This window comes from Cricetulus griseus, chromosome 10 (assembly GCF_003668045.3).
Source record: "Cricetulus griseus strain 17A/GY chromosome 10, alternate assembly CriGri-PICRH-1.0, whole genome shotgun sequence".
NCBI lineage: Eukaryota > Metazoa > Chordata > Mammalia > Rodentia > Cricetidae > Cricetulus > Cricetulus griseus.
Genome location: NC_048603.1, coordinates 22,051,679 through 22,076,158, shown reverse-complemented (window position 1 = coordinate 22,076,158; position 24,480 = coordinate 22,051,679). Strand labels below are relative to the sequence as shown.

The 24,480-nt window shown below is 42.1% G+C and overlaps 1 protein-coding gene across 3 annotated transcripts in view; it reads right to left on the bottom strand.

The window, feature by feature from the left end:
* Positions 1-672: 672 nt before the first annotated feature.
* Positions 673-24,480, bottom strand: part of LOC113837503 (transmembrane protein 71-like) — a 44,357-nt gene continuing 20,549 nt past the window's right edge. For 2 of the 3 annotated variants that reach the window (XM_035449683.1, XM_027431702.2), the window contains 5 exons: positions 17,128-17,313; positions 13,227-13,302; positions 7,158-7,219; positions 6,995-7,055; positions 673-2,669 (listed from right to left, as the gene is read on the bottom strand). In XM_035449683.1, the coding sequence (XP_035305574.1) occupies positions 2,654-2,669; positions 6,995-7,055; positions 7,158-7,219; positions 13,227-13,302; positions 17,128-17,313 (401 nt within the window). In that variant the 3' untranslated portion in view covers positions 673-2,653. Of the gene's footprint in view, positions 2,670-6,990; positions 7,056-7,157; positions 7,220-13,226; positions 13,303-17,127; positions 17,314-24,480 lie in introns of those variants that run through there. The other variant, XM_027431703.2, reaches the window with a different exon arrangement.

Here is a 24,480-nt window from a genome sequence, read left to right as displayed (position 1 = left end):
GCCACAGTTCTTGCAGTAATATGTTCTCAAATATAACAATAAGTGCTGGCAGAATTCTAAAATGGTTCCGGCAGCTGTGTGGTTGCTGAACACCACCAAGGCCTCAGGTTGCAGCCCTAACCCTGGACCTCTTAGTGACTATTGGTGGCAGTTAAGTACCTAGACTTCAGGTCAGACCCCCAGCCAAGGGAGGACTATGGACCCCAACATGGTCCTTAGCAGGCTCTGGGTCTGGATGTCGCCACTGCCCCTAACAGCAGTATGGCCCTGAGACACTACCTTGGCCTTCGTTCTTGGGTGTCTGCACGGCCTCCGATGGTAGCAGGAGCATGGGACATCAGCACAGACCCTCGCTGCAGTGGGGCCATCCCCAACGTGCCTTTAAAGGGAATATTTCCAGTGACAAATTACCTCCCTAGGTCCACTTTTCTGAAGTTCCTACCGCTTCTCAACTGTGTCATCAGCTGTCAACCAAACCTTCAAGAGGTGAGCCTGTGGGGGCATTCCATATCCAAACTACATCATACCGCATGTACTAATCGACTCAAACTGTGCTGAAGTTTTAAAAGTAAGCTCTTGAGAAACATGGGAAAACAGGAGAACAAAAAAGCTTCTTGATACTGGCTTTGGCAATGATTTTTTTATTACCACACCCAAATCGCAGGCAACAAGAATAAAAATAAACATGTGAGAGTATATTAAGTTAAAAACATATGCACAGCTTAAGAAACTATCAATAAAGTGAATGCCACAAGCAATGGGTTCAGAAGAAATATCTGCATCTCATCTATCTCATAAAATACAGATGATATCCACACAATTTGATGTGAAAATGCACAGTCAGTCTTGGAGACTCATGGCTGTCATCACAACACTCAGGGGGCTGGGTCAGGAGGATTGCCATGAGTTCAAGGCCAGCCTGAGTCACAGGCTATCTTTGGGATATACAGTGAGAGATTCTGTTTCTGAAACCAAATACCAAAAAAAATTGTCAAAACACAAATAGACTAGTAAAAACAAATGAACAAAAGTCCTAAGAATCAAGGTCAATAGATTCCTGAAAATGTATACGGATATAGGTAAATATAAATCACTCGACACACATACCACATATGTAATTTGATGGTGAGTCTGCTGAGTTATTAGTACAATTTCATTCAACCAAAAAGCGTATAGAAATAAAAATGATATTATATTAGTTACTTTTCTTATTGTCTTGACAGAGCACATGGCAAAAGAAAGGTTTGTTTGGTTCACAGCTGACAGGGATACGATTCATCATGATAGAAAAAGGCAAGGGGCAGGAGCCTGGGTAACTGGCCACATTGTGCCCACAGTCAAGAAAGAGAGAAAGAAATGGATGCTGGTACTCAGCTCCCTTTATCCCTCGCTCTTTTTTATTCAGTCCAGGACACCAGTCAATGGGATGTTGGTACCCAAGTTCATGGTGAGTTTTCTCTCTTCAGCCTAATCTCTCTAGAAACAACCACATAGACATAATATCTACAGGTGTGTGCATCAGGGATGATGCTAAATACAGACAAGATGACAGCGAATATTAACCATCACAGATGTAAAACTATTAATTTGGCATTATCACTTTAAAACATACCGTTCTCTACACAGAGGTTCTCACCAGAGGATATAGCGGAGGGCACCCTCATCAAGCCACATCTGAAATTTCTTGGTGAGAGATAAGAATAGTAAGTGTCTTCTATAATTTTTCATCCAGTTATAAAGTTTTACCATTTTCTTCTGTTTTCAAACACTCTAACTTTTCCTTTATTTTGTCCTGAAGGAATCTTTGTGTATCATATTTTAATCACAATTTGAATAAATAAAAGATGATCATTATTCCCCAGAAATTAAAAAAAAAAAACTTAGTAAGGAAAAACATTCAAGAGAAGAATTCATATTATAAAAAAAAAACCCAGCTCTCTCCTGCTCATTTTCCATCAATGATCAGCCACTCTCTTAAGTCACTTCCCATTACTATAATGAAATACCAAGGCAGAACACTTAGTAATGAAAAAGAACTCCTTTGGTTCACAGTTCTGGAGGTTCAAACACATGGTGCCAGCATCTGCTTCATCCGAGTGGTGATTTCAGGGTGGATGGCGTCGCATGACATGGGGATGATTTTTTGCACCATTGTATTGTGAGTACGAACTTTGCCTATTTCCTATGTAACACGTATTAATCATATAAGCTTGTTTGCATTGTTTAGTTAAAGTGGGTCAGCGAAGCATACCGCGTGCTGGCAGACCAGAGATATTCTTGTTCCAACCCACTCACAGAATTCTCTAATTAAAATTAATATTTGAGGTCCACCAGTTTAGGGACAACTGGGATGGGGGTTTTGACTCCAGGTGGTCTGTGCCCTGTCGCTTTCCCCTGTCCCTTCTCTTTCAACCGGCAATGTTCTCGAAAGAAAGGAAATTTAATATTAATGTCGTGAACCAATTACTATTACATGTGGAAACTGAGATTTTAGGGAGAAATTACATGGTGAAATCAAAGTTTGTTTTTTTTTTTTTCTCTTCAGTTATCCATTTGCTCATTCCCTTCCAATAAAGTGGCTGACTCATTCCAAGAAGACTACAAATTACTGTTTCCGGATATTCAGATTGAAGACATTCATCACCAGTATTCCTCAAGGGCTGTCAAATCTACATTAGAGAAGGAAAAAAATGAGTGAATACACACACACACACACACACACACACACACACACACACACACACACACGCACAGAGGAGCCTGAACAATCAAAAAGAAGAGTGTTGCCTCAACTTGGGTTCACTCTACATCAATTTTCCCACTGACAATCTTCAGTGCCCTTTCCTTTTACACTAGACAGGTTTTAACCTTTGAAACCCACCACAGAAATAGGCTAATTACCATTTTATAATACTTTTCATCTGCACCATCCCAGGAGTACAGCCCAGAGCAGTGACTCTCAACCTTCCTAATGCTGTGACCCTTTAATATAGCTCCATATGTAGTGGTGACCCCCAGTCATAAAATTATTTTCATTGCTACCTCATAACTGTAAATTTGCTACTGATATGAATTGTAATGTAAGTATCTGATACACAGGGTATCTGATTTACAACCTTTGTGTAAAGGTCATTAAACCTCCCAAAGTGGTCACAACCTACGAGTTGAGAACCACTGGCCTGGAGGTAACATGGTTGTAGTTTCCATGTCTTAACTGTATAAAACTGGTTAATTCATGCATCATTGGCATGAATGAAAAGTTTCCGTCTAACAGTGGAAATAGCACATGTGTATTCTGGTTGCTCTTAACTTTCAACCTGACACAACCTACTCCCTTGAGAAGAGAGCCTCAGTAGAAGAATTATCTAGATCAGCGTATCTGTAGAGAATTGTCAAAACTGTTAATTGGGGTGAGAAAACCTAGTCCATTGTGGGCAGCACCATTCCCTAAAGCAGGGAGACCTAACTGAAAGCTACCTGAAAGGAGACGGGATGTGTTTGTTCTCCTTGCACTACACTGTGGATGCAATGTGACTAGATGCTCGAGTTCCTGCCTTGATTTCTCCTTAGTGAAAGACTGTAAACTAAAATTTTAGGCCAAACAAACAATTGTACTTTTAAAAAGCAGCACAAGAGAAAGGTGTCATGTGACAGAGCTCACGTTGAGGGTTTTTGTTTTTGTTTTTAATTAGGGGAAAGAGAAGGGGGGAAAGGGGAGGGAGAGGGCAGACAGGCCTCTTGAGACAGGAGCAACAGAAGAGAAATGAGAGGGGACAGAGAGACAGGCAGAGAAGGAGGGAGGGAGAGAGAGAGAGAGAGAGAGAGAGAGAGAGAGAGAGAGAGAGAGAGAGAGAGAGAGAGGAGGTGGGCAGGGCCCAAAGGGAATGTGCACAGGAGGTGCTCTCAGTGGCTGCAGCTGAGGGCGTATCCTGTCAGAACCCCAAGGACAGGCCAGTACAGCTGCCTCCTGAATACTAACATAAACCAGTTCCTCTCCGATATTGATTTTTTCTTAGGACATTTTATTATAGCAACATAAATGAAACTAGGACAACATGCTGCCTGTTTTGGTACCAAGGTATCTGTCACAGGTATGCAGAGCGCTCACACTGATGATAAAACATCAGTGGAGGCATGGGATACCTGTGATGACCTTCATGAACAAGGGATGCTCCAGCAATGTTGAGTAGACAAGCAACCCTCACAACTGTAGACTTAAAATTCGAGGAGGAAGGCGGGTGACAAGAAATTGATTTATAATGTAAAATGAGCTATGACTTGAGAAGACGGAAATGCTGAGAAGGAGGCACCTAATAGAATTCATCCTTGCATAGTGCAAGATGGGTGTGTGAGGGCTGCAGTGTGGATGTCTGTTGAACTGAACTCCGTGATTTCCCCCAGTTCCTCAGACCCCCATCATGGATTGTGAGAGGAGACTTTTATGCGTCATTCTTGACTCTTGATATTAATTACCAAGCATGCATCTCATTATCTTTCAGATACATTCATGTAAGAAGGAGAGGGTGGCAGCATCTTTAAAACACAGGCACAGAATTGTTGGCTGTGTAAAGACATCCTTCAAGCAATGATGCAGAAAACATCTTTGGGCTGATGAATATGTGTAGAGCACCTACTGTCTTGATGGCATTGGGGTGCACACGGCTCTTGTTTACACATGTCTTCATGTGTACATGTGTATACATGAAAACTGGTGAGCAGGAGGCAGGAAAAGATGGAGAGACAATAAGAGAAAAAGAAGGGAAGGCTAGGTGGACATCAAAGTATGTACATAAATCATCAAAAAAAAAAAAAAGAGAGATCTTTTCCCATAAATGAGGATATAGATGAGAATGTCAGTGAATTGCACTCTTGGTGTACTTGCTTTTAGGAGAGAACAAAGAAGGAGCTCAGAGAGGCAGGGAGGTGCCTGAAATCCCACTTGGGAGAGTAACTGTGACAGGTCACATCACACTTCGCCTCTTCCAGGAAGGCCTGCCTGCCCACACCCCACACCTCTCCCAGTCTGGTGCTCATTTGGCCCAATGACAAGCTCCATGTTTTAGTTACCATATAGGAAAAAAATATATATCCTGCCTATTGTATGTATGTGACTAGTATGAAGCTCTAAAGTATTAAAACTGGCCTTGTGACCTTGGTTTTGTGACCTTGAAACACATGTGAGAGATTCATTTCATGACTGTTCAGATGAACTGAGCCCTGTACACATCCCAGTACAGTTTCGGTGGGTTAAGTGATACTACACAACAAGGGGCAAAAGTTTCAGAAAATGCTTTTCCAAGTTATCACTGTAAATGTGCAAAGAATTACCCAGCGAGGTTGCTATGACTAAAGACTCTCAGGAACTTGGGTCCAGAAGACCTAGAATCTAGGGCAGAAGACAGCTCTCCATGCCTTTAGGGCCTAAAGGCCCTGCCCCCCCCCCATCCCCTCTTTGAGGAAGTCTGCCTTCACCACAGAACTTCTACACATGATGGCAATTTATCTTTCTAATTAATTGTGCATTTAATTTTTTAAATAGGAGGAGCGTATATAAGTCTCACTGTCTAAGAAACCTTAATGATGCTATTGCTACTGAATTTTGGGTTTTAAAATAGCTCTTAGGGTAAAAATTGTTCTTGTTTGTTTATTGTGGTGCTGGAGAGAAAATGCCACCATTTATTTATTTATTTATTTATTTATTTATTTATTTATTTTTGGTTTTTTGAGACAGGGTTTCTCTGTGTAGCTTTGGAGCCTATCCTGACACTCGCTCTGGAGACCAGTCTGGCCTCGAACTCACAGAGATATGCCTGCCTCTGCCTCCCCAGTGCTGGGATTAAAGGTGTGCACCACCAACACCCGGCTCCCAAGCCACTTTCTTAATCCCTTTTATTTTGATGGCTCTGGTGGTCAAACCTAGGGTCTTGAGCATGCTAGGAAATGCTGGAACTATTTCTGCTAGTCTAGCACGGGCTGGTGTCATCTTGGCACACAAAACTGAACCACCATGGAACATCACAGGATGACAGGGTTTAAAGTATGTAAGTGATGGGAGATGTCCTTCTGTATATATATATTTCGATTATTGGCTGACGAATAAAACACTGATTGGTTGATTGGGCAGGCAAGAAGTATAGGCAGGGCTAAGAGAAGAATTCTGGGAAAGGCAGGCAGATAGAGTCGTCATATAGAGGCCAGGAAGAGAGAGTGGGCCAGGCATTCTCTGGTAAGCCAAGACCACATAGATTAATAGAAATGAGTTAATAATTAAGACAGAGCTAGCCAATAAGAAGCCCTAGTCACCAATCAAGTTTTGTAAACAAAAGAAATCTCCACTTCCCGCACTGTGATTTCAGAGTCAGGACCAAGATTTCATAAGCAAGGATGCAGGGAGATAAGTGCAGTGGCCAATAAACCGATTGGACTTGCAGTCCCTGCTCTCTCTGTAAGACTTGGTAGCTGGTCTCAAGGACCACAGTGAAGGTCAACAACACAGCCTGTCTTGCAAAGCGATGCCACAGAGAAGACTGCTTTAAATTCTGTGAGCATCTCCCAGCCCCTGGAAGCCCTCTGAAATTCTCATTAGGAGAGTTTGAGAGGGCAGAGAGATTGTAGCTGGTAACAGATCATTTCATGGGCACTTTGCCAGGCGTTTGGGAAGCTGTACCACAAAGACGTCTTAATATGAGATGTTTAGGAAGTGCAATGCTCTGAATCTGCAATGTTATTTTCTAAAAAAATTTGAAAGGACACTGATTTTCCTATTACTTCCAATGTCTTGGGGCCCTAAAATACAATTCTATTTATTTTGAGAATAAAGCATAATTCTGCGACTGCTACTAGGTTTTATCACTAAAAGAAAATATTCTTCCCATGCTGGTGGGGGCTGTTCCCCTATGTGGCCCTCACCGTCTCTCGCTCAGCAGAGACCATCTGCAAATACCAGATTCTATCCTCTTTGATCAGACAGGGAGGGCACTGAGTCAGCACTTACTTAGCACAGGCGGTGGCTTTGAGATAGCTGGCAAGGCTGAGAAACAGTGATTTCACAATGTCTTGGGTAGAAAAGAGAAATACATATTTATTTGTTTATTTAAATGACCACGATTTGAGTAAATTCCAAGAATTAGAGCAGCAATCTTGGGAAAGTTACTTACAAGCTATTGTGATCATCAATGTGCAGGTAAAGATGCTGGCTAATTCTCCTCCTGTAAACCATCTGAAAAATAAATAAATAAATAAATAAATAAATAAACAAACAAACAAGATCGTGTAGTTGTAGCATATTAGCCCTGTATTTCCAACACATACAGTGTTCTTTTAGACAAAGAATGACTCTGGATGTCAAGAACGACCATGTAGATGCAAAATAAAAAATAGAATGTTTCAGCAAAAGGATAGACAGATAGGGCAACAAAAGAGACCAGAGAACCCTGAACTAGAAATACATGGATACACTAAATGGATTTTTTTACAGGTTTATTTTGACTTTTAAGTGTGTGTGTGTGTGTGTGTGTGTGTGTGTGTGTGTGTGTGCGCGCGCGCGCGTAGGACGACAGTATGTCCATGTGAGTGCAATACCCACAGAGGTGGGGTCACAGATATTAGATCACCCTGTAGCTGAAGTTACGGGCTGTTACGTACCACCTGATGTGGGTTCTGGGATCTGCACGTGGGACCTCTGTAAGAGCATTAACCTCTGAGCTATCTCTCCAGACCCTGTAAACTGATTTCTAACAGAAACGTAAAAGCCACTCAACGGAAAGAAAAATCCTTTCCACAAACAGCCTTGAAAGAATTGAACATTTCACAAGCAAAAGAATGAAACTTCAGGCAGGTATCTTTTTTCTCTTGTTTACTTTTTAAAATTTCATTTTACTTTCCAACCAAAGTTCTTCCTCCCAGCCCTCTTCCTGCCCCCTTTCACCTCCCCCAGCCCAATCCCTCCATCCACTCCTCCCAACAGGTAAAGGCTGAACATGGCAACCCCTCATAGGGAAGGGGCTCCAACAAGCTAGCTCAAGCATACATCTTTTCTTCTTACTTTTTTCTTAATTTTTTTATTTAAATTGAAACAATCTTATTTTACATACCAAAACCAGTTCCCTCTCCCTCCTGTCTTCCCTCTCCATTCTCAAGTATGTATCTTATCTCACACAATATTGAAGTGAATAATTGAACTTTCCCAAGATTAAAGAACAAAAGCTCTTCTTCTCCAGGAAGAACAGTGTTTAGAGAATGAAAAGACAATGCAAAGTCAGGAGAAAACATCTGCAAATCACAAATCTACTAATGGACTCCTATCTAGAATACATTAGAATAACCAAACCTTAGCAACAAGGGGGCTGAATAACAACAAAGTAAATTGGCATGGATATGAAATGCCATCATTACTTTGTATGATAATTTTAAAATAAAACCCAACAACCAGAAAACAAGCAAGCTTCTGAAATAGGTGGTAAATGTGAGCACACACCACATCTCAGGGAAGAAAATATGCATATGAAGTATTTAAAGTAATATATAACATCATTTGTCATTGGACAATGCAAACTAATTTATCAGAACAGCTCAAACAGCTGTGCTGAGCAATGATTATGTATTTATCAGAACATTTAGTCCCCAAACGGCCATGACAAGTTGACAGAGAGGCTACAGGGCCATCATTGTTAATGGGAATGAAAATGGTGAAAATGTTTTGGAATAGTTTGGTACTTAATTCAAAATTAAAGGCAGACTTATTATATGACCTTACAATTCCATTCACTGGTGCATATCCAACTCAGTTCAAGCCTTCTGTCTTTGTATAAATTTTATTAAAAAATTGTCAAGAAATGAAGCAAACAAGATGTTTTTGATCAGTGGCTATATAAATAGGCAGTTATACACCAACACAATGGGACACTCTTGAGCCACAAAATTGAAAGATCACAGTGGCACATTTATTGTTGCTGTAGGGATGCCTGTTAGGGAAGTGAATGGTTTTATACATTTATCATTTACATGAAAAATCTCATAGAACTGGGAAGCACAGAATAAATCTTAATTAGTGCTCATAAAAATTATTGAGAATATTTACATTTATGTTCAGATTGGATATTGGTCTACAATTTCTTTTTTTGTTGTTGGGTCTTTGTGTGGTTCTGGTATCAGGGTAATAGTGGTTTTGTATACAAAATTTGGAAACGTCCCTTCAGTATCTATTTTGTAGAATAATTTAAGGACTTTTAACATTGGTTTTCGTTGAAGTTCTGGCAGAATTCTCCACTGAATCCATCTGGTCCTGACCTTATTTTAGTTTGGAGATTTTAATTACTGCTTCTATTTCACTAGGGTTTGTGGGTCTGTTAAAATTGTTTATTTCATCTGGAGAGGAAAACCTGGAATGAGTCATGTGGCATTGAGATAAGGCTATGTATTAATATGAACACACTTGGGATACTGTGAGTGTTTATATATACATAATTTACGTACCTGTATATGTCAAGGTTATTATATGTGCACAAATATTTCTTATTTCTGTTCACATGCCCTAGAAGCAATGACACTCCAAAACCAATGAGTAAGCTTGGCACCCTGACCTCATTATGTTCTACAATAAAAGAATTTGGGGAATTTCAGGGAAATGATTAAAGCTAGGGCTGGAAAGACACAAGATGGGTCTGAATTATTTGTTAGTTAATTGTTTTCTAAAGAAATATAAAGAATGGAACTACTAAGGAGTAATGATTCAGAATCTGGGTTTTTTTGGCAGAAATAAGATTTATTGATTGTGAATTAGGATAAAAACATGAGGGGAATATAAACCTAAGGTGACTAAAGGTTCGGTAAAATGTGCCAGTAAGTCTAGCACTCGGGGGATAGCATCAAGGGGTGTAGAGTACACAGTCAGCCTCAGCCTCAGCTACACAGAGACTTAAAGAGCAGCCTGGGTTTTAGGAAGCACTTGCACATGCTCACAAGTGTGTGTGCACGCGCGCGCGCGCATGCGCGCGCGCACACACACACACACACAGATAGAGAGAGAGAGAGAGAGAGACAGACAGACAGAGAGACAGAGAGACAGAGAGACAGAGAGACAGAGAGTAAGTCTAAAGTATAAAAGTATACGAAAGGGCAGAAGTAGCCAATCAAAAAGATTGTAAGAGTTCCTTATACATAATGGGAAGTATTGAGCAAGAATTTTTTTTTTTAAGTGAACAAACTGTAGTGTTGAATTACAATTCCAGAGTACAAGTCAAAATTCTGCCAAGTTGGGAGAGGATAGAGAGTGAAAAGGGATGAATGTGATTGGAATGTGTTATATACATGTATGAAACAGACAAATAGTAAATTCGTTAAAGTCCATTTTTAAAATATCGTTGACTATATACAGATCTGAGTAAATGTTAAGTTTAGATTTTCTAGTTTTCACCTAATGGCCCTTCTCTGTTCCAGGATCCCATCTAGCAAACACATTATGCTTAGTCATCATGTCTCCTTAGGCTCCTCTGGGATATGACAGCATGGTCATGATGACCTTACTGGCTTTGTGGGGGACGTCCAATGTGCTAAATGTCCTTCATTTGGATATTTTCTTTATTTTTCTCATGGATGGACTGGGGTTTGGGACATAGAGGTAAAGTTCTGATGTGGGATGCCCTTCTGTATATATGTTTCTCTTATTGGTTGAAAAATAAAACACTGATTGGCCGCCAGCCAGGCAGGACGTGTAGGCAGGGCTATGAGATGAGGAGAATTCTAGGGAGGGGAGGCAGAGAGAGGCTACCAGGGAGAGACGACATGTAGAGACTGGGAAGATGGGGTGTGCCAGGCATTCTCTGGTAAGGTAAGGCCATGTAGAAATACATAGATTAGTAGTTATGGGTTAATAATGAAGAGAGAGCTAGGCAGTAAGAAGCCCTAGTCATTGGCCAACAGTTTTATAATTCATATAGCGTCTGTGTGTTTATTTGTTGCTGAAGGACAGTGGGACCAGACTGGAAAGAACCTCTGCCTATAAAGTTCTACTCTTACTGCATCCGGTCATGGGCACACACAATAATCAGTGTCATCACATTGATGTCAATCTTGATCGCCAGAGGTGGTGGTGTCAACCAGCTCTTGCCACCACACTGTGTAGACACCATTTCTCCTCTCTTCCTTTGGAAGTGAGTTTCTAAACACAGCTCACACAAAAGCGACCTGGAGTTGAGCTCTACTTCTGAAGGCTGGATGCATCTGCATAGGTTAACCCATGAGGAATGTTTCACTGACAGCCCTGTGAGATGGGCTTTCCTGACAAACTTGGAAGTTTGGAACACACAAAGTTAAAAGAATGCTGACTATGATCACTCTGCATAATTTCTTCCAGCCATTATTGTACTAACACACATTATCCATTTCCAACTTGGGGTATATAATGAAGAACGTTACAATCTATTTTTAGCCAGAGGGCCTCCTCTTTTTGTTCTTTTGGTCCCATTGTGATCTAAAACGTTTCTCCAAGCTCATAATTAAGTGGGAGGCTTGTTTTAAAATACCAACTCTCACTAGGCCTAAATTCATATCTCAATGAATTGAGAGGATCTAGGAGTTGGTATTATAAAAATCAGCCTTCCCAAGCGATATGGAGGTATTTGACCCTCAGGATGCAGAAATTCAGAGTGTGTAGAATTTTCCTACCTGAGTCCAAAGACTGTGAAGCTTTTAAGACTCCACCATTCATTTTTGTTTCATCCATTCAATCAAAAATGTCAATGAACTCTCGTCATCAAGGATGCAGAAGTGAGCACAATGCATTGGTGTCCCTCCTGGATTGCTCATATTCTTTAAGAAATACTTTAAATTTTATCTATTTTTTTTGTGTGAACTCATTTGCTTGATTTGCCTGTGCACATGTTTTTATGGTATATGTGTGTGACGGGACACATTTCAAGACTTGTTTTTTTTCTTTCCAATGTGGGTTCTAGGTGTAGAACTCAAAACACCATGCTTGTACTGAAAACACTTTTTTTTTCTTGCTTGAAGCATGCAAGTTTCTCACATTCTCATAAGAACAGCCAGATGATTGACATTTGGACAACTGAGCCTGTAGTAATAGGTCAGGAATAGAAAGAGTGCCGAAGGAAAGGAAAGGAAAATACTGCCTACAGTGCCCTACTGCCTACACACACCTGCAGGAAAGGTCTCTCTACTAGAGAATGTGAAGTGACTCCAGAGAGAATTAAGGTCACATGTTAATTAGTTTAAGTGAAATAGATTTGTTCCAGGCAGAGGGAACAAAGACTCTGAGGCATGAACGGGCCTAGTGCCGAAGGGACTTGATCATTTTCCTGGACTCCTGGGAAATGGCAGAGCAAGAAGGCAAGAACTCGGAGAATAGGAGGGAGGGGTGAACACACCCACCTCTAGTCAGGACTGAGTGCTGTGTGCCGTGCAATGCCAAGCTGGCTTCTCTGGAACCAACGGTTGTGTGAAAGTTGACAGTGTAAGATAGAGTCGCTTGTATCAATCCCAAGAACAAAACAACAAATCTATATGAACAAAGGGTCTTTACATAGTTGCCTGACAGTAACTATTCCACAAGACTCTTCCCAGGACCAAAAGTTTCTACCAGCGAAACACAACCTTATATACAAAGTACTTCTGTGGGGACATCTGCCTGGCATGTCCCCAGCATTCACTCCAACCTCAGTACATCATTCTTATTGTCAACCCCTGTGGCCAAAGTTTGCTGTTTCAAAATACTTGTTATAATTCTCTTTATTTCTTCCTGTATAAAGATCACCTTCTCTTCACCTCTGAAGCCACCCATGGCTGCCTATGTTTTTCCACGCAGCACTCTGCTAGTTCCGAATAAGTACTGCCATCCTTTAGGGAATATCTTTTTTATTCTTCTGTTTTTTAGGATACAAACTACAATAGAGAAAGTAGAAATGGGGACTTCTCATGTTCTGGAATGCACTCCAATGGGAACATAGGCGGTAACTATCCTTGCCGTCAGTGCTTAAACAGAAGATAGCACACGGGAAAATCCATTTCTAAGGAAGGAACGTTGGCTTCTGTATGTACTGTAGAGGACACAGTAGGTATGTGAAGAATAAAGGCACTATCTTGGCAGATAAATGAACTTAGCTACAGAGCTACCTAAAATGGTTTGTGGAAGGAGGGAAGGAAACCATCCATCAATTATAGATCCCCATTGATTATGAAATGTTATTGCAAGAAAGCAAAACCAGAATTACCTTGCACAGGCAGAAATGATTAAGCACACCGCCAGCAGGATTGCCTGAAAGGAGGCCTTGTGCATCAGACCGGCTTCTGCAGGAAGAAGAAATGGATCATAGATTGCTGATTAATAATCCTGGGGAACGAGATTCCTCTTCTAAAGCAGCTAAAACTGCTTCATAGCTTTCAAATGTACATCTGTTTAAACAATCGATCACCAATAACAATATAAAAATCATGTCAAGTGGAGCTGGAACAACGGCTCAGTGATCGAAATCATGCCTTGTACCTACATGGTAGCTCCCATCTCTAGTTCCAGAGGATCCGACACCCTCTTCTGGCCTCCATGGGCTCCTGCACAGACATGGTGTATATAAACTCATGCAGACATGTTCACACGTGCATAAATTTTTAAGACCTTTTCTTAAAAATCATGTCACATTATATGGGCCCATTGACTAGAAAATTCCACAGTCAATGGATAAGATTTACTCTCTTACAGCAAAACAAGAGACTATGCAACTCAAAATGCTTCAGCCTTGCTCTTTGCTTTGATATTGCAGGAAGCCTTTGTAGAGTTTGTGATAAAGTCAGAACTCTAAAAATGTAATGATAATTATGATTGTACAACAATAACAATAATAAAACACCTACAATTTACAGAGTGCTTTATTATTAACAAATACTTTCCATGTATTAGCTTATTTCATCAGCCCCCAAACCATGAAAAGCAGGGAGCCTTATATGGGTTTTGTGGATGAATAAACCAAGACTGAGAGACATGATGCAATAGTCCAAGATCATACAGCCATGAGGTGCCAGCACCAAGATTTAAAAACCACATCTAGACAGGACATAATGTTTTGTCTGAAATGGGGCATGGAAAGACAATTGCAACTTTGCATACTGGAAACCTCTAAAGACCAAGAAGACAAAAAAATATGTATTGTGAAATTTTCCTTTCAAAACTTTGCAGTCGCTGAGCTATTTCAATACTGTCAAACCATGATGGAAAGAAGTACAAAGCTTCAAACAGTTATAACCACAGGGATCATGAAAATCATGACCTTGAGTCTTAGATTAACGGCTGTAAGAAATCAGAGCTGATTTAAAGAATACCACATGAGGACTTAAAATGAAATCTATGAATAGATTTCCACTTAATTTCCCCCAAATGTGTCAGGAGTTTAATTTTACAACAGTTGTTTGTACAACAGTTTTACAAACAGTTGTTTAAATCTAGAAGACTTTTTACTATGAGTATTTTTATTTTTGTGATTTATGCTGGATATGGGGGTAGAGTTAGCTATAAATCTCACTGAACCCCTAGTGTGGGTGGATCCTGAAGTCTTGCAATTCAAACTGGAGCAGTAGTAAATTATGCCATTCAAATTGTGGAGGATTTATGTATACTGTGAGTTAAATAAATTACTGTGGGTTCGGTGGAATGTCAACCATCCATCTAAAGTGTGTTTGAATTCTCCATCTCTCCAGATTTCATGTGCAATTAGGAAAATAAATCCAGCTTGAGACAAAGCAAAGATCACTCACTGGCTGTGCACGCTTAAGGGTAAGTGGGTGTGTCTTTGCATTTGACAAAGAGATTAGTTGTGTGACTTTGGACATGTTGTCCATTGCCGTTCAGTGGCCCTTGACTTGGTACCTGTTTTGACTTATCAGGGATCCTCCAGCTTCTCCCAACCTTTAGATGCTTTTCCTGACCTCACACTTTAACATCTTCTAATTACTCTAATAATATTCCACATGTAAGCTTTTTGTTTCATTTCTCTATTTTCCACTGAAAACAATATCTGCCCCCACACACCATCTATTTCCTAGTTTTGAAGGCAATGCCATATTCTTCATGGGGAATCACGTTTTCTGCTAGAAGGTGGAGCAGCTGGTTTCTTCTACTTTTCATGCCAGCATCTGTTCAATTCAGTGCCCTTTGGAACCTCACATAATCGTCAACAAAGCAACTGCTTTTGCCCTGAAAATAGAATCCTCCCAGAACTGATGTAACAATTCCGGGTCTCACATGGTAACTCTAAATGAGCAAATCTCTTCTGACAGATTGGGAATCTAAAAGGTGTGTGTTTGTAGACTCTCAAGGCACCGCCTTGTTGAGATAGGCTCTGAGGAACAACACCAACACAGAAGAGAGGGCAGAGAGGCAAAGACTGGAAATATGGCCTCTGCTTGGAATTATCATTTGTATAAGTCAGTAAATTCTATCACTGGAACTCAAGAGCCCTGATTAATACGAACAATGGCACAAAGATGCCAAGCATCTTCTGTAGCACTTGGAACAGAATTCTCACCCAGGTCTTACACATGGAGAACAGAAATAATGGAGAGAGTCCAGCAAGTCAGAGCCCAGTGATAAAGGAACCTAAATATTTTTCAGTGAAGTTATACATGCAGAGTACCCTTGAATCATAGGAGAATAATTTACTCCATCCACCACCCAGGAAGAGACAGAGAAGGCCCATCAGAGGTAGCCTCATATAGAGTACGCCTTGATTGAAGAGTAGGGGCCATTTAGGTACAGCAGGTACAACGGACACCGCAGATACAGCAAGAGCATGCATTTGTCAAGGTTGCATTCTCTGCAGTGAATGCAGAGGCTTACTTCATCTGTACAATGTTAGTATTCCTATGTGCACGATAAACCCATACACTTATGAATCATTTCACCACCATAGGGTAGAACTTGCTCTGCCCAGGCACTGGATGGTCAGTCTGGGATCTGAGGACAACCATGACCATAGTTAGGCTCAGAGAATGATGAGAAACACAGGCAAGCATGCAACAGTGGTGCAGCTCCTGGACATAAAAGAGAGCCGTTCTGGGGAGCAGAACTGTGAGGGCTAGGCTCCCTGGAAGAGGTGGCTGCTGGGTCTCAGTAGGTATTGATAGGCTGGCACTGAACTGTGAAGTCAAAGCTAGCTTTTCTGTTATTGAAACTCCTGCCCAGGGAGCTTAAAGACCCTTTAGCATTTCCTGAACAGCTGCAGTGGGAATACAATGCATGGGGCACATGCGTGAGTCTTTGGAGGCACGCTCAGTGGGACACTCTTCATTCATGGTTTATAAAGGCAGGGTCATTTCTGCTCAGTCTCTGCCACCTGCAGTGACAACCTCAAATCTGTTGAGTATTCATTCACGTGGACAAGGACACATTAAATCCTTGGGGTCATTTTAGTCACTGCAAAGTAAGAAGTAGGATTATCTTTCTGTACAGATGCAAGGCTAAATTTTAGAGTTGGGCAATCCGCTTGTAGGGCCTAGTACGTTTTCTCCTATGGTGGCTGGTAGAGCTGTAAATTACGGGTTGGGGGGGTCTCTGCAAGCTCAACAGAGACATCTCAGCTGTTCTCCCCTGGATGTGAGGCTGCATAAAAATGCTATTGATGTGTTACTGGCAAACTGGAGTCAGCCACACAGTGGTGAGCTTCTTACATTTCTCTCATTACTCATGCCAGGATCTACCCAGAGCTGAATATCATTTTCCCTCCTGGGGGCATAGCAGTAAAAGATGTGTTTTTTCCTTCTCTTATTTCTTCAGATGTTCCCCCTCTCTTTGGAATATGTCAAGCACACAGCCAAAAATCAAGAAGCAAATAATCGAGGCCGGTGGTTCTCCCCAGCTGTATCCAAACCTAATGCTTATCGGACACCAAGGTTCTTGGTAAAGAAGGCCCTGGAAACGCAGGGCTGCTGGGGACTCCCCGGCTACACTCAAAGGCAGCAGCCTCCCCTATGTCAGCTGAACATCAAGCAGGAGCCTAGGTCCACCCTTCCTCAAGCAGGTTGATGGCAGCTCCTACGCGCACATTAGTCATTGTTACACTATTCTTAGGTGGTGGCAAGAACAAAAGAATTCTTTGGGTGTGGCCAAGAGTAAAAGTGACTCACTTGAATGCACCAAAACTTCCTTTTGGAAGTGTCTTGATGCTTTCATCTGAGGCTGAAGAGAGGAATTCTGGGGGCTTTCTCTGAGATGCCGAGACAGGATGTGGCCAGAGGAGGAGGCTTCTGGGGTGTCTGTGATTGACTTCTGGGAATCCCAGCCATCACCCAGAGAACAGTCCAGATCACTTCCTGGGAAAGCAAAAGAATTAATCTCTCTCTCTCTCTCTCTCTCTCTCTCTCTCTCTCTCTCTCTCTGTGTGTGTGTGTGTGTGTGTGTGTGTGTGTGTGTGTGTGTATGTGTGTATGCTTACAAGCATGTGTGTGTGTAGACATACATAGATCCAATGATGCTATTGTTTTATTTCTGTTGTTAGGATGAAACACCCTGACCAAACCTTTTAGGGGAAGAAAAAGTTTGGCTTATAGGTCCAGGTTTCATACCATCATTTTGGATAAGTTGAGGCAACAACTCAAGCAACTAGTCATAGTATCCCCTCAAGTCAAGATTTAAGAGAAACATGTCCACCCATACTGACTGCTTGCTTCTTTCATTCTTACTGTTCAGGAGCCACACACTAGGAATTGGTACATATCACAGTAGGCTGAATCAATTAATTGATTGAAGTTGACAACAGAAATTAACCAACAGAGCAAAGCTACCCTGTGCACAGTTCCCAATAATCAGAACAATAGCAACACTGCCCATTGCACTAGTGGAAGAGAGGAGAGGGAGCCTTCCTGGATGAGATGGTATTTTAATCTGCCCCTATCCTTTGAGGTGTAAAAGACTTATCTTCAGAACACAAATAAGCAAAGATGAGAGTTTGGTGAAGGAAGACAACTCTGGGAGTGACAACAAAGTGACCCAGAAAGAGTCCAGGAAAATATAGTTTTACACCAAGATGGAGGACAGGTCGTGAAAGTCATTGACTTCCCAACTGAAGAGTAGGGGTCCATTTACAGACAATGGGAGTGATGGACTGTTGCTTAGCAAGAGTGTCACCATAGACATATTCGTGAGGTATTTCATCTAGGAAAAATAACATATAGTTTTGTAAGACCCCCTGAAGCTCAGGCCTCCAGGATCTCAGCCCAGGACCGCAGTCACCCCAATCACCAGGCAGATTCGAAAGCTTGATGCAAACTGCATGAGGCTTTATTGTTGTTTAACGAGCTAACCCCATGTTAGCTCGGGCCTTCCATCCATCCACCATGGCGGATGGCTAGAAAAGACAGCTCGAACCGGCTGCATAGAGATCTTATAGGGCAGCATAAGGGGAGTGTCTAGGGGTACGCACAGGCTCAGGATTGGTGTGCCTCCAGGCTTAGAGGGCTTGCCCTGTGTTGATTGGTCAACTGGTTGTTATGGCCAGTAGGCCCTCCCAGGGTGGTTGCTATGCTCTATGAGTCATTGCTGTGTGCTTGTGCGTAAAGCACACCCAGAGCCATAAAGCATAGCACCACCAGCTAACTTCTGATTGGTTCCTTGCCACGAGGCAGGCATCTGACCTCTTAGTGACTAAGGCAAGGTCAGACAAGCATGTGTTCAGCTGTTATGGCTGCCAAAAGGGGCAGGCATCTGACCTTAGTGACTAAGACAAGGTCAGACAAGCACGTGTTCAGCTGTTATGGCTGCCGAAATGGGGAGCTGGTCCCTTCACATGCAAACACCAAATGAAATACTGAATGGCAAATACATGCTTTGTTTTTGACATTCACAGAGGATAACCGGTGCAAATAGCATCTAAAACATGAATGCACTCTCTTATGATTCATTCATACGTTTTACTAACCCTGGAATTAGACTACCCATGCTTTCAAAAGAACAGTCAAGTTTAATCTCAAATCCATGTAACATAAAAGGTTGAAACATGATAATTCCTAGGGGCATCTGGCGTCCTCAGCAGGAAGTGACCATGGGATGGTATTTGTTTGCTGACTCTTGAACTGAATGTAAGGTTAAAAGTCCCCAAACTCCCCAAGCTAGAACTTGGCTGGAAAGGAACAATACAGTAAGTAAGAGTGGCTTTCAATGATATATAAGAGGTGCCACAACTGACTGCAGAAGGTTTGAGTCACCGGGCATGAGAATGTGCTAAGAATTCTCAAAGCTATGTCTTGGATGTTCTGTGTCATGTCTTCCCACAGCTTAGTTTCACTCCAGTGTCCCTAGGTGAGAAGGTGAGACAATGCAAAACACACTGGCTTGGAGACAAAGACATTCACAAAGGGCAGGCAAAAATCCTGCATGGAATGCAGGTATTTCTTGGGCTGGCTTAAGAGATGGCACACATCCAGAGGCACATTCTTTTAAAGCGCATACTTAAACTCAAAAGAAAAGGTCATTCCCAGCAGGCAAGCAGAGGCCACTCACAACCCTAAATAAGAGCTGTGGCTGAAGCTGACAGGGATGGGGGATGGAAAGGACTATTTGAAAGTCATAATTAAAGGAATGCTGTTTAAATGGTGCTACCTGGCACCAGGAAGGGCCCTTTATTCTTAAAAGAGGCAGACAATTAGCACCAAGTCCCTGAAGGGTTGAAATAGTTGATACCCCCCATGAGAAAAAAAAAAATGAGAGAGAAAACAAAACAAAACAAATGTTCAGTAGCTTAGGCCCAGTCAGCGGATGGAAGGAAACGAGCTCCCTGACATTTTAAATGTAGATTTTTAACTTCAAATTTGTATTAATCCAAGGAGTTAGTCAGTATAAAGGCTAGGTATAGCATCGCTCAATACAAGCTGCCTATTTTCCTTCAGAGAATTCCAAGAGAGCTGTTCACAACCCTACATCACAAATTGCACAGAGATACCATCTCACGTGGGAAAGGAAAATAAAATAAATATGGCTACGAAAGATGGAGAACCCTAGGTAAAGGATGCCCGGAGCACTCATCACTGCTTGGATTTCAGCTTTGACCTGCTAGCCTGGTATTTGGAGAAGTCGTTGTAACTTATTTTACTTTGGGGGAAATGTTAGAGTGGAGTTGAATCATTTGTTCTCCTCTCACTTGCCACACCACCTGATTTCTGATTGTCTAATTAGACAACAATTTCTAGGGTTCACAGGAGTCTTGGTTGCATGACTAATGGAATATCCAGATCAGGGGCTGTAAACATTTCCTGAGTCCATACATCTCAGGCACCCATATATATGGATGGGATAAAAGGAAGCAGAGACAGACACTGACCAAAGGAGTTGAAAATCCTAGTGTGCCCAGGGATGGGGGAAGCTCAATTGACAGGAGACAGGAAGGAAGGCATTGTTGATGGGATAGATGTACCCAGATGCAACCAGATCCATGTAACTAAAATACAACATGCAATTTGATGGAATCTGCCAAAACCTAAGCTTCAGGAAATCCGGAATATGGGTTACAATAAGAGGGATGGAGGTCATTTCTTTTTAATTTCATGATCTCTAATTTCTTTATCTATAAAACAGATTGTTTCTATCGTTCACAGTGAAGACTAAGCAAGATGAGGAGACATGTATACATCCCGTAGCCTGGGATGTATGAAGGACCTGAAGCTTTTAGTATCAATGTGCGTTATCGTATGCAGAGGTCATAGTTATATCTGTGATGGTCACGTCAGGGGTGGAGACAGGAAGATGCTGGGTTGTCATTAAGTGATGACTCCAGATGGCAAAAATTATCCAGAATATAAATTTACTATCTAGCTTTGGGAAATGGATGATATTTTACATTGAATTGGATATCTAGGAAATTTCCCCTCCATGTAATGTTTCTTGATTCATCTCCCAAAATCTTCTAGGTTCAACACTTATCACATTTGCTAAACCTCCTGAATTTACTGTGGGACAAATCATATCCTCTGCCGCCTGCTCCTTAATGGGATTAGTGTGTACAGGGAGAGGCCCTCCAGAAAGGGCACAGCTGAAGTGTGATGAGGAATAGCTGTTACCCTAAAATGATTTTAGAGGGAGTAGAAACTGAAGAGCAGGGAGGCAATTTTTCCCATACAGTGGGACGCTCAAGGGAAGCAAGCTGAGGTTGATCCGTCCTAGTTAACAATCAGAAAGGCTCTCTTTGTTCCCATTGCTGTCAGGGAAAGCCCAGCACATGAGATGACGGAGGAAAGTTGCCAGATGGGAGGAAGGACTGAAGCAAGGCGTGCTACCAAGACACCCTTGGGGAAGTCCTCAAGCCAGCGGATTTCAGAAACTGAAGCAAAACTAAAAAAGACAGGTACTTCACAAACATGGAGCGAGGGGGTCTGTTTATTTCCTCGGTGCACTTATCATATTCCCTATACGGATTTCTCGTTCAACTAGAGGAGCCAAGTCATATTATAGGCAAAGTCTGAGAAAGAACGTCTGAGTCCGCCTGGGAGAACACAGAGGACACAGGACTGAAGCAGTAACCTTGGGGGTGGGCAGGAATTCTACCAGACCAGTGTAGGAAAATAACCGACCGGGCACAGGGAGAGAAAAGGGAGGGCAAAGCTAAGACATCAGTCTGAGAGACAATACGGTAGATTCCCAGTGAGCAAGCTCTATGTGGCCAGATGGAAGAATGAGCCTGGGGAAGAACCTCGAGATGATTCTCAATGGATTTAGATGATGTAATATGTTCAAAGCCTCCTGTCACATTCGGGTTCCAAGATTAATCTGTGAGGATTTGAAGCCACTAGTGACTTCCAGAGTGAATCTGACAAGAGCTTTCTGGCTAAAAAACGCCCTAAGCAGTGATCCCTGGGAGCTCCTGGATCCTCATTGCAGGAGCCGGAGTGATTTGGGAACACTAAGACACGTGGGGTCCTCTCATAACAAGAGTCTTTAATTAGGTGGTATTTGTCTTCCCTGCAACTTCTTGGTAACAGCTGAAGGCACTTTTGCTTATCCCAACTGTGATTTGTGAATAGAGACTGTGCGTGCTCCTATCTGCTGTTACGCACAGGGCGGCTGGCATGATGATGCGCGATCATCCCCTAAGACCAGTTATACTGAGGTGGAGAATCCTGTGAAGGGGATAACAGACCAAGAGTATAAGGCGTTGTGAGCATTTCAACTCCTGCGATCACTCTGAGGAGGGGTGGTTTTGCTGTTTGCCCTTACTCTCTCATCCAAATACCCCGTTCTCTGCCTTCGTGAGACAATTCATAACTGTGATCTTTTTTTTTATGATCTTCTTTTTACTTTCTTTTTTTAATTCCAATTAGAAGCAAATCTTGTTTTACATGCCAATACCAGTTCCCTCTCCCTCCCCTCCTCCTCCCCTGCCCTGCCCCCTATCCATACCCTATCCCATCCCATTTCTGCTCCCCAGGGAGGGTGAGGCCTTGCATGGGGGAATCTTCAATGTCTGCCATATCATTTGGAGCAGGGCCTAGGCCCTCCCCTATGTGTCTAGGCTGAGAGAGCATCCATTTATGTGAAATGGGCTTCCAAAGTCCATTGTGTTCTAGGGATAAATACTGATCCACTGCCAGAGGCCCCATAGATTGCCCAGGCCTCCTAACTGACTCATTCAGGGGGTCTGGGCCAGTCCAATGCTGGTTTAAAACTAGACTAGGTAATGTGACCTCCTGGTTAGTGTTCATCCCCAACAACGATTAGACTGAAAGCTCCGTGGGGAGCCTTATCTGCAGCAGGAAATGTAATCAGTTCCCAGCTCACAACTTGCCTTCAGTAAGGTTTGCTTCGTTCATGAGTGGGAGATCATGTCCTCACATGAGACAAGCGCTACAGTCATCACAGAGACGGTGGGTCAGTTTTCATCTCCGTGGAAATCGAGACTCATGTGAGATGGAGACTTCAAGAAGTCCCGGCCTGCGGCCTCACTCTACCCATGGGCCTAGATACTGAGCCAATGAGCTGGGACTTTTGGATGGGGGCGTCCCGGCCACATATGCATATTCCTTCCTACTGTTCTCCCGCAGCTCCCTGGGTACTTACAAAGCAGTCTAAAAAACATCGTTGTGGTTGCCATAGATAAGAAAGCAGCAGTTAACCAGTAAGGGCCATATGGCAGAGCTTTTCCCCGAGAGTGCTCACCGTAGCACTGCTCACAATAGCCAAAACAGAGATGCAACTTGAGTGTCTGTCCACAGATGGATGCATAAAGAAGACGTGGCGTGTGCGTGCAATGGAATGTCACTCCGCCTCAAATAAGGAAGGCAACCTTGCCGCTTTCGACAACATGGAAGGACCTGCGTGGCAGGATGCTGAGATAAATGATCCGCTTCTGTGAGGATCTAAACAGACAAACTCATAGAAGCAGAGAAGTCAGTAATAGTTACCAGGGCTTTGAGAGTTAGGAGGGGGAGAAACTTGGGAGGATAGCGTTTCCATGCCATTAAATGGATGAGTTTTGAGGATATGCCTGGCACAGTCTGTTGCCCGTATTTGACAAAATGCTATTTTTAAGATGATAGATTATGTTACATGTTCTTAAAACACACCTACACCTGTGCACAACGCACAGGAGGATATAAGGTGCCTCGGGGAGCTGTTTGGTATGTCCTTTGTGTTAATTATGGTGATAAATAACAGGTGTTTGCATATAGCTAACTCATTAAGTTCTACATATTAAATGTGTACATTCCTTTGTGTGTCAATTATACCTCAGCAAAGCTGTTGAGAAAGAGAGAGAGAGAAAGAGAGAGAGAGAGAGAGAGAGAGAGAGAGACGGCTAGATGACCAAATTAATGTGGAAGTAAGGATCCAAGACATTCCTGGCTGATCACACATTCCTAAAAGGCCATTCTGTGATCCCAGGACATGAGGCAGGCTCTGCAGCAACAGAAAAAATATCGCTATGCTGTTTCTCAGGACTGTCTGGTCTAACTTAGAAAATAGGCACAGATAATTGAATTAAATAAAACAGACAGCTCTTACATGGCATGTTGGAATTCCTACACGGAACTTTTAAATGATGGCATTAAACAGGAACCATAAAACTTGTTAATGCTCAAAATCACCAAGGAGATATCTGTCTCTAAAGAGATGCGATTTTCCCCAACCCACACTATTCTTTGACTGATTTTATCTTTTGATAAGTTTAATAATAAATTAATAGCTCTAAACACATCAAATGATATTTCAGCAAACATCTTTAGTTGCATTATACTTGAAAGTGTTAATTTTATGCTGTTTCACCTATTTTCTTCAAATTCAAGACAGATTGCATTTGTTTTAAAAAGGCAATCCTGTATGTTGTATACATTCCACGCATATTTTCCATACGTTTGCACATAAAATAAGTACTCTATTACTTTCGAGAGAGGCACAAAGTCACAAACAGACATAGACATAACCACTGGAGACATAAGGGAAGGGCGTTAGTCCTAGAGAAAAGCTCAGAGCTCAAGCTTGTGACTTGCCTGTCCTAG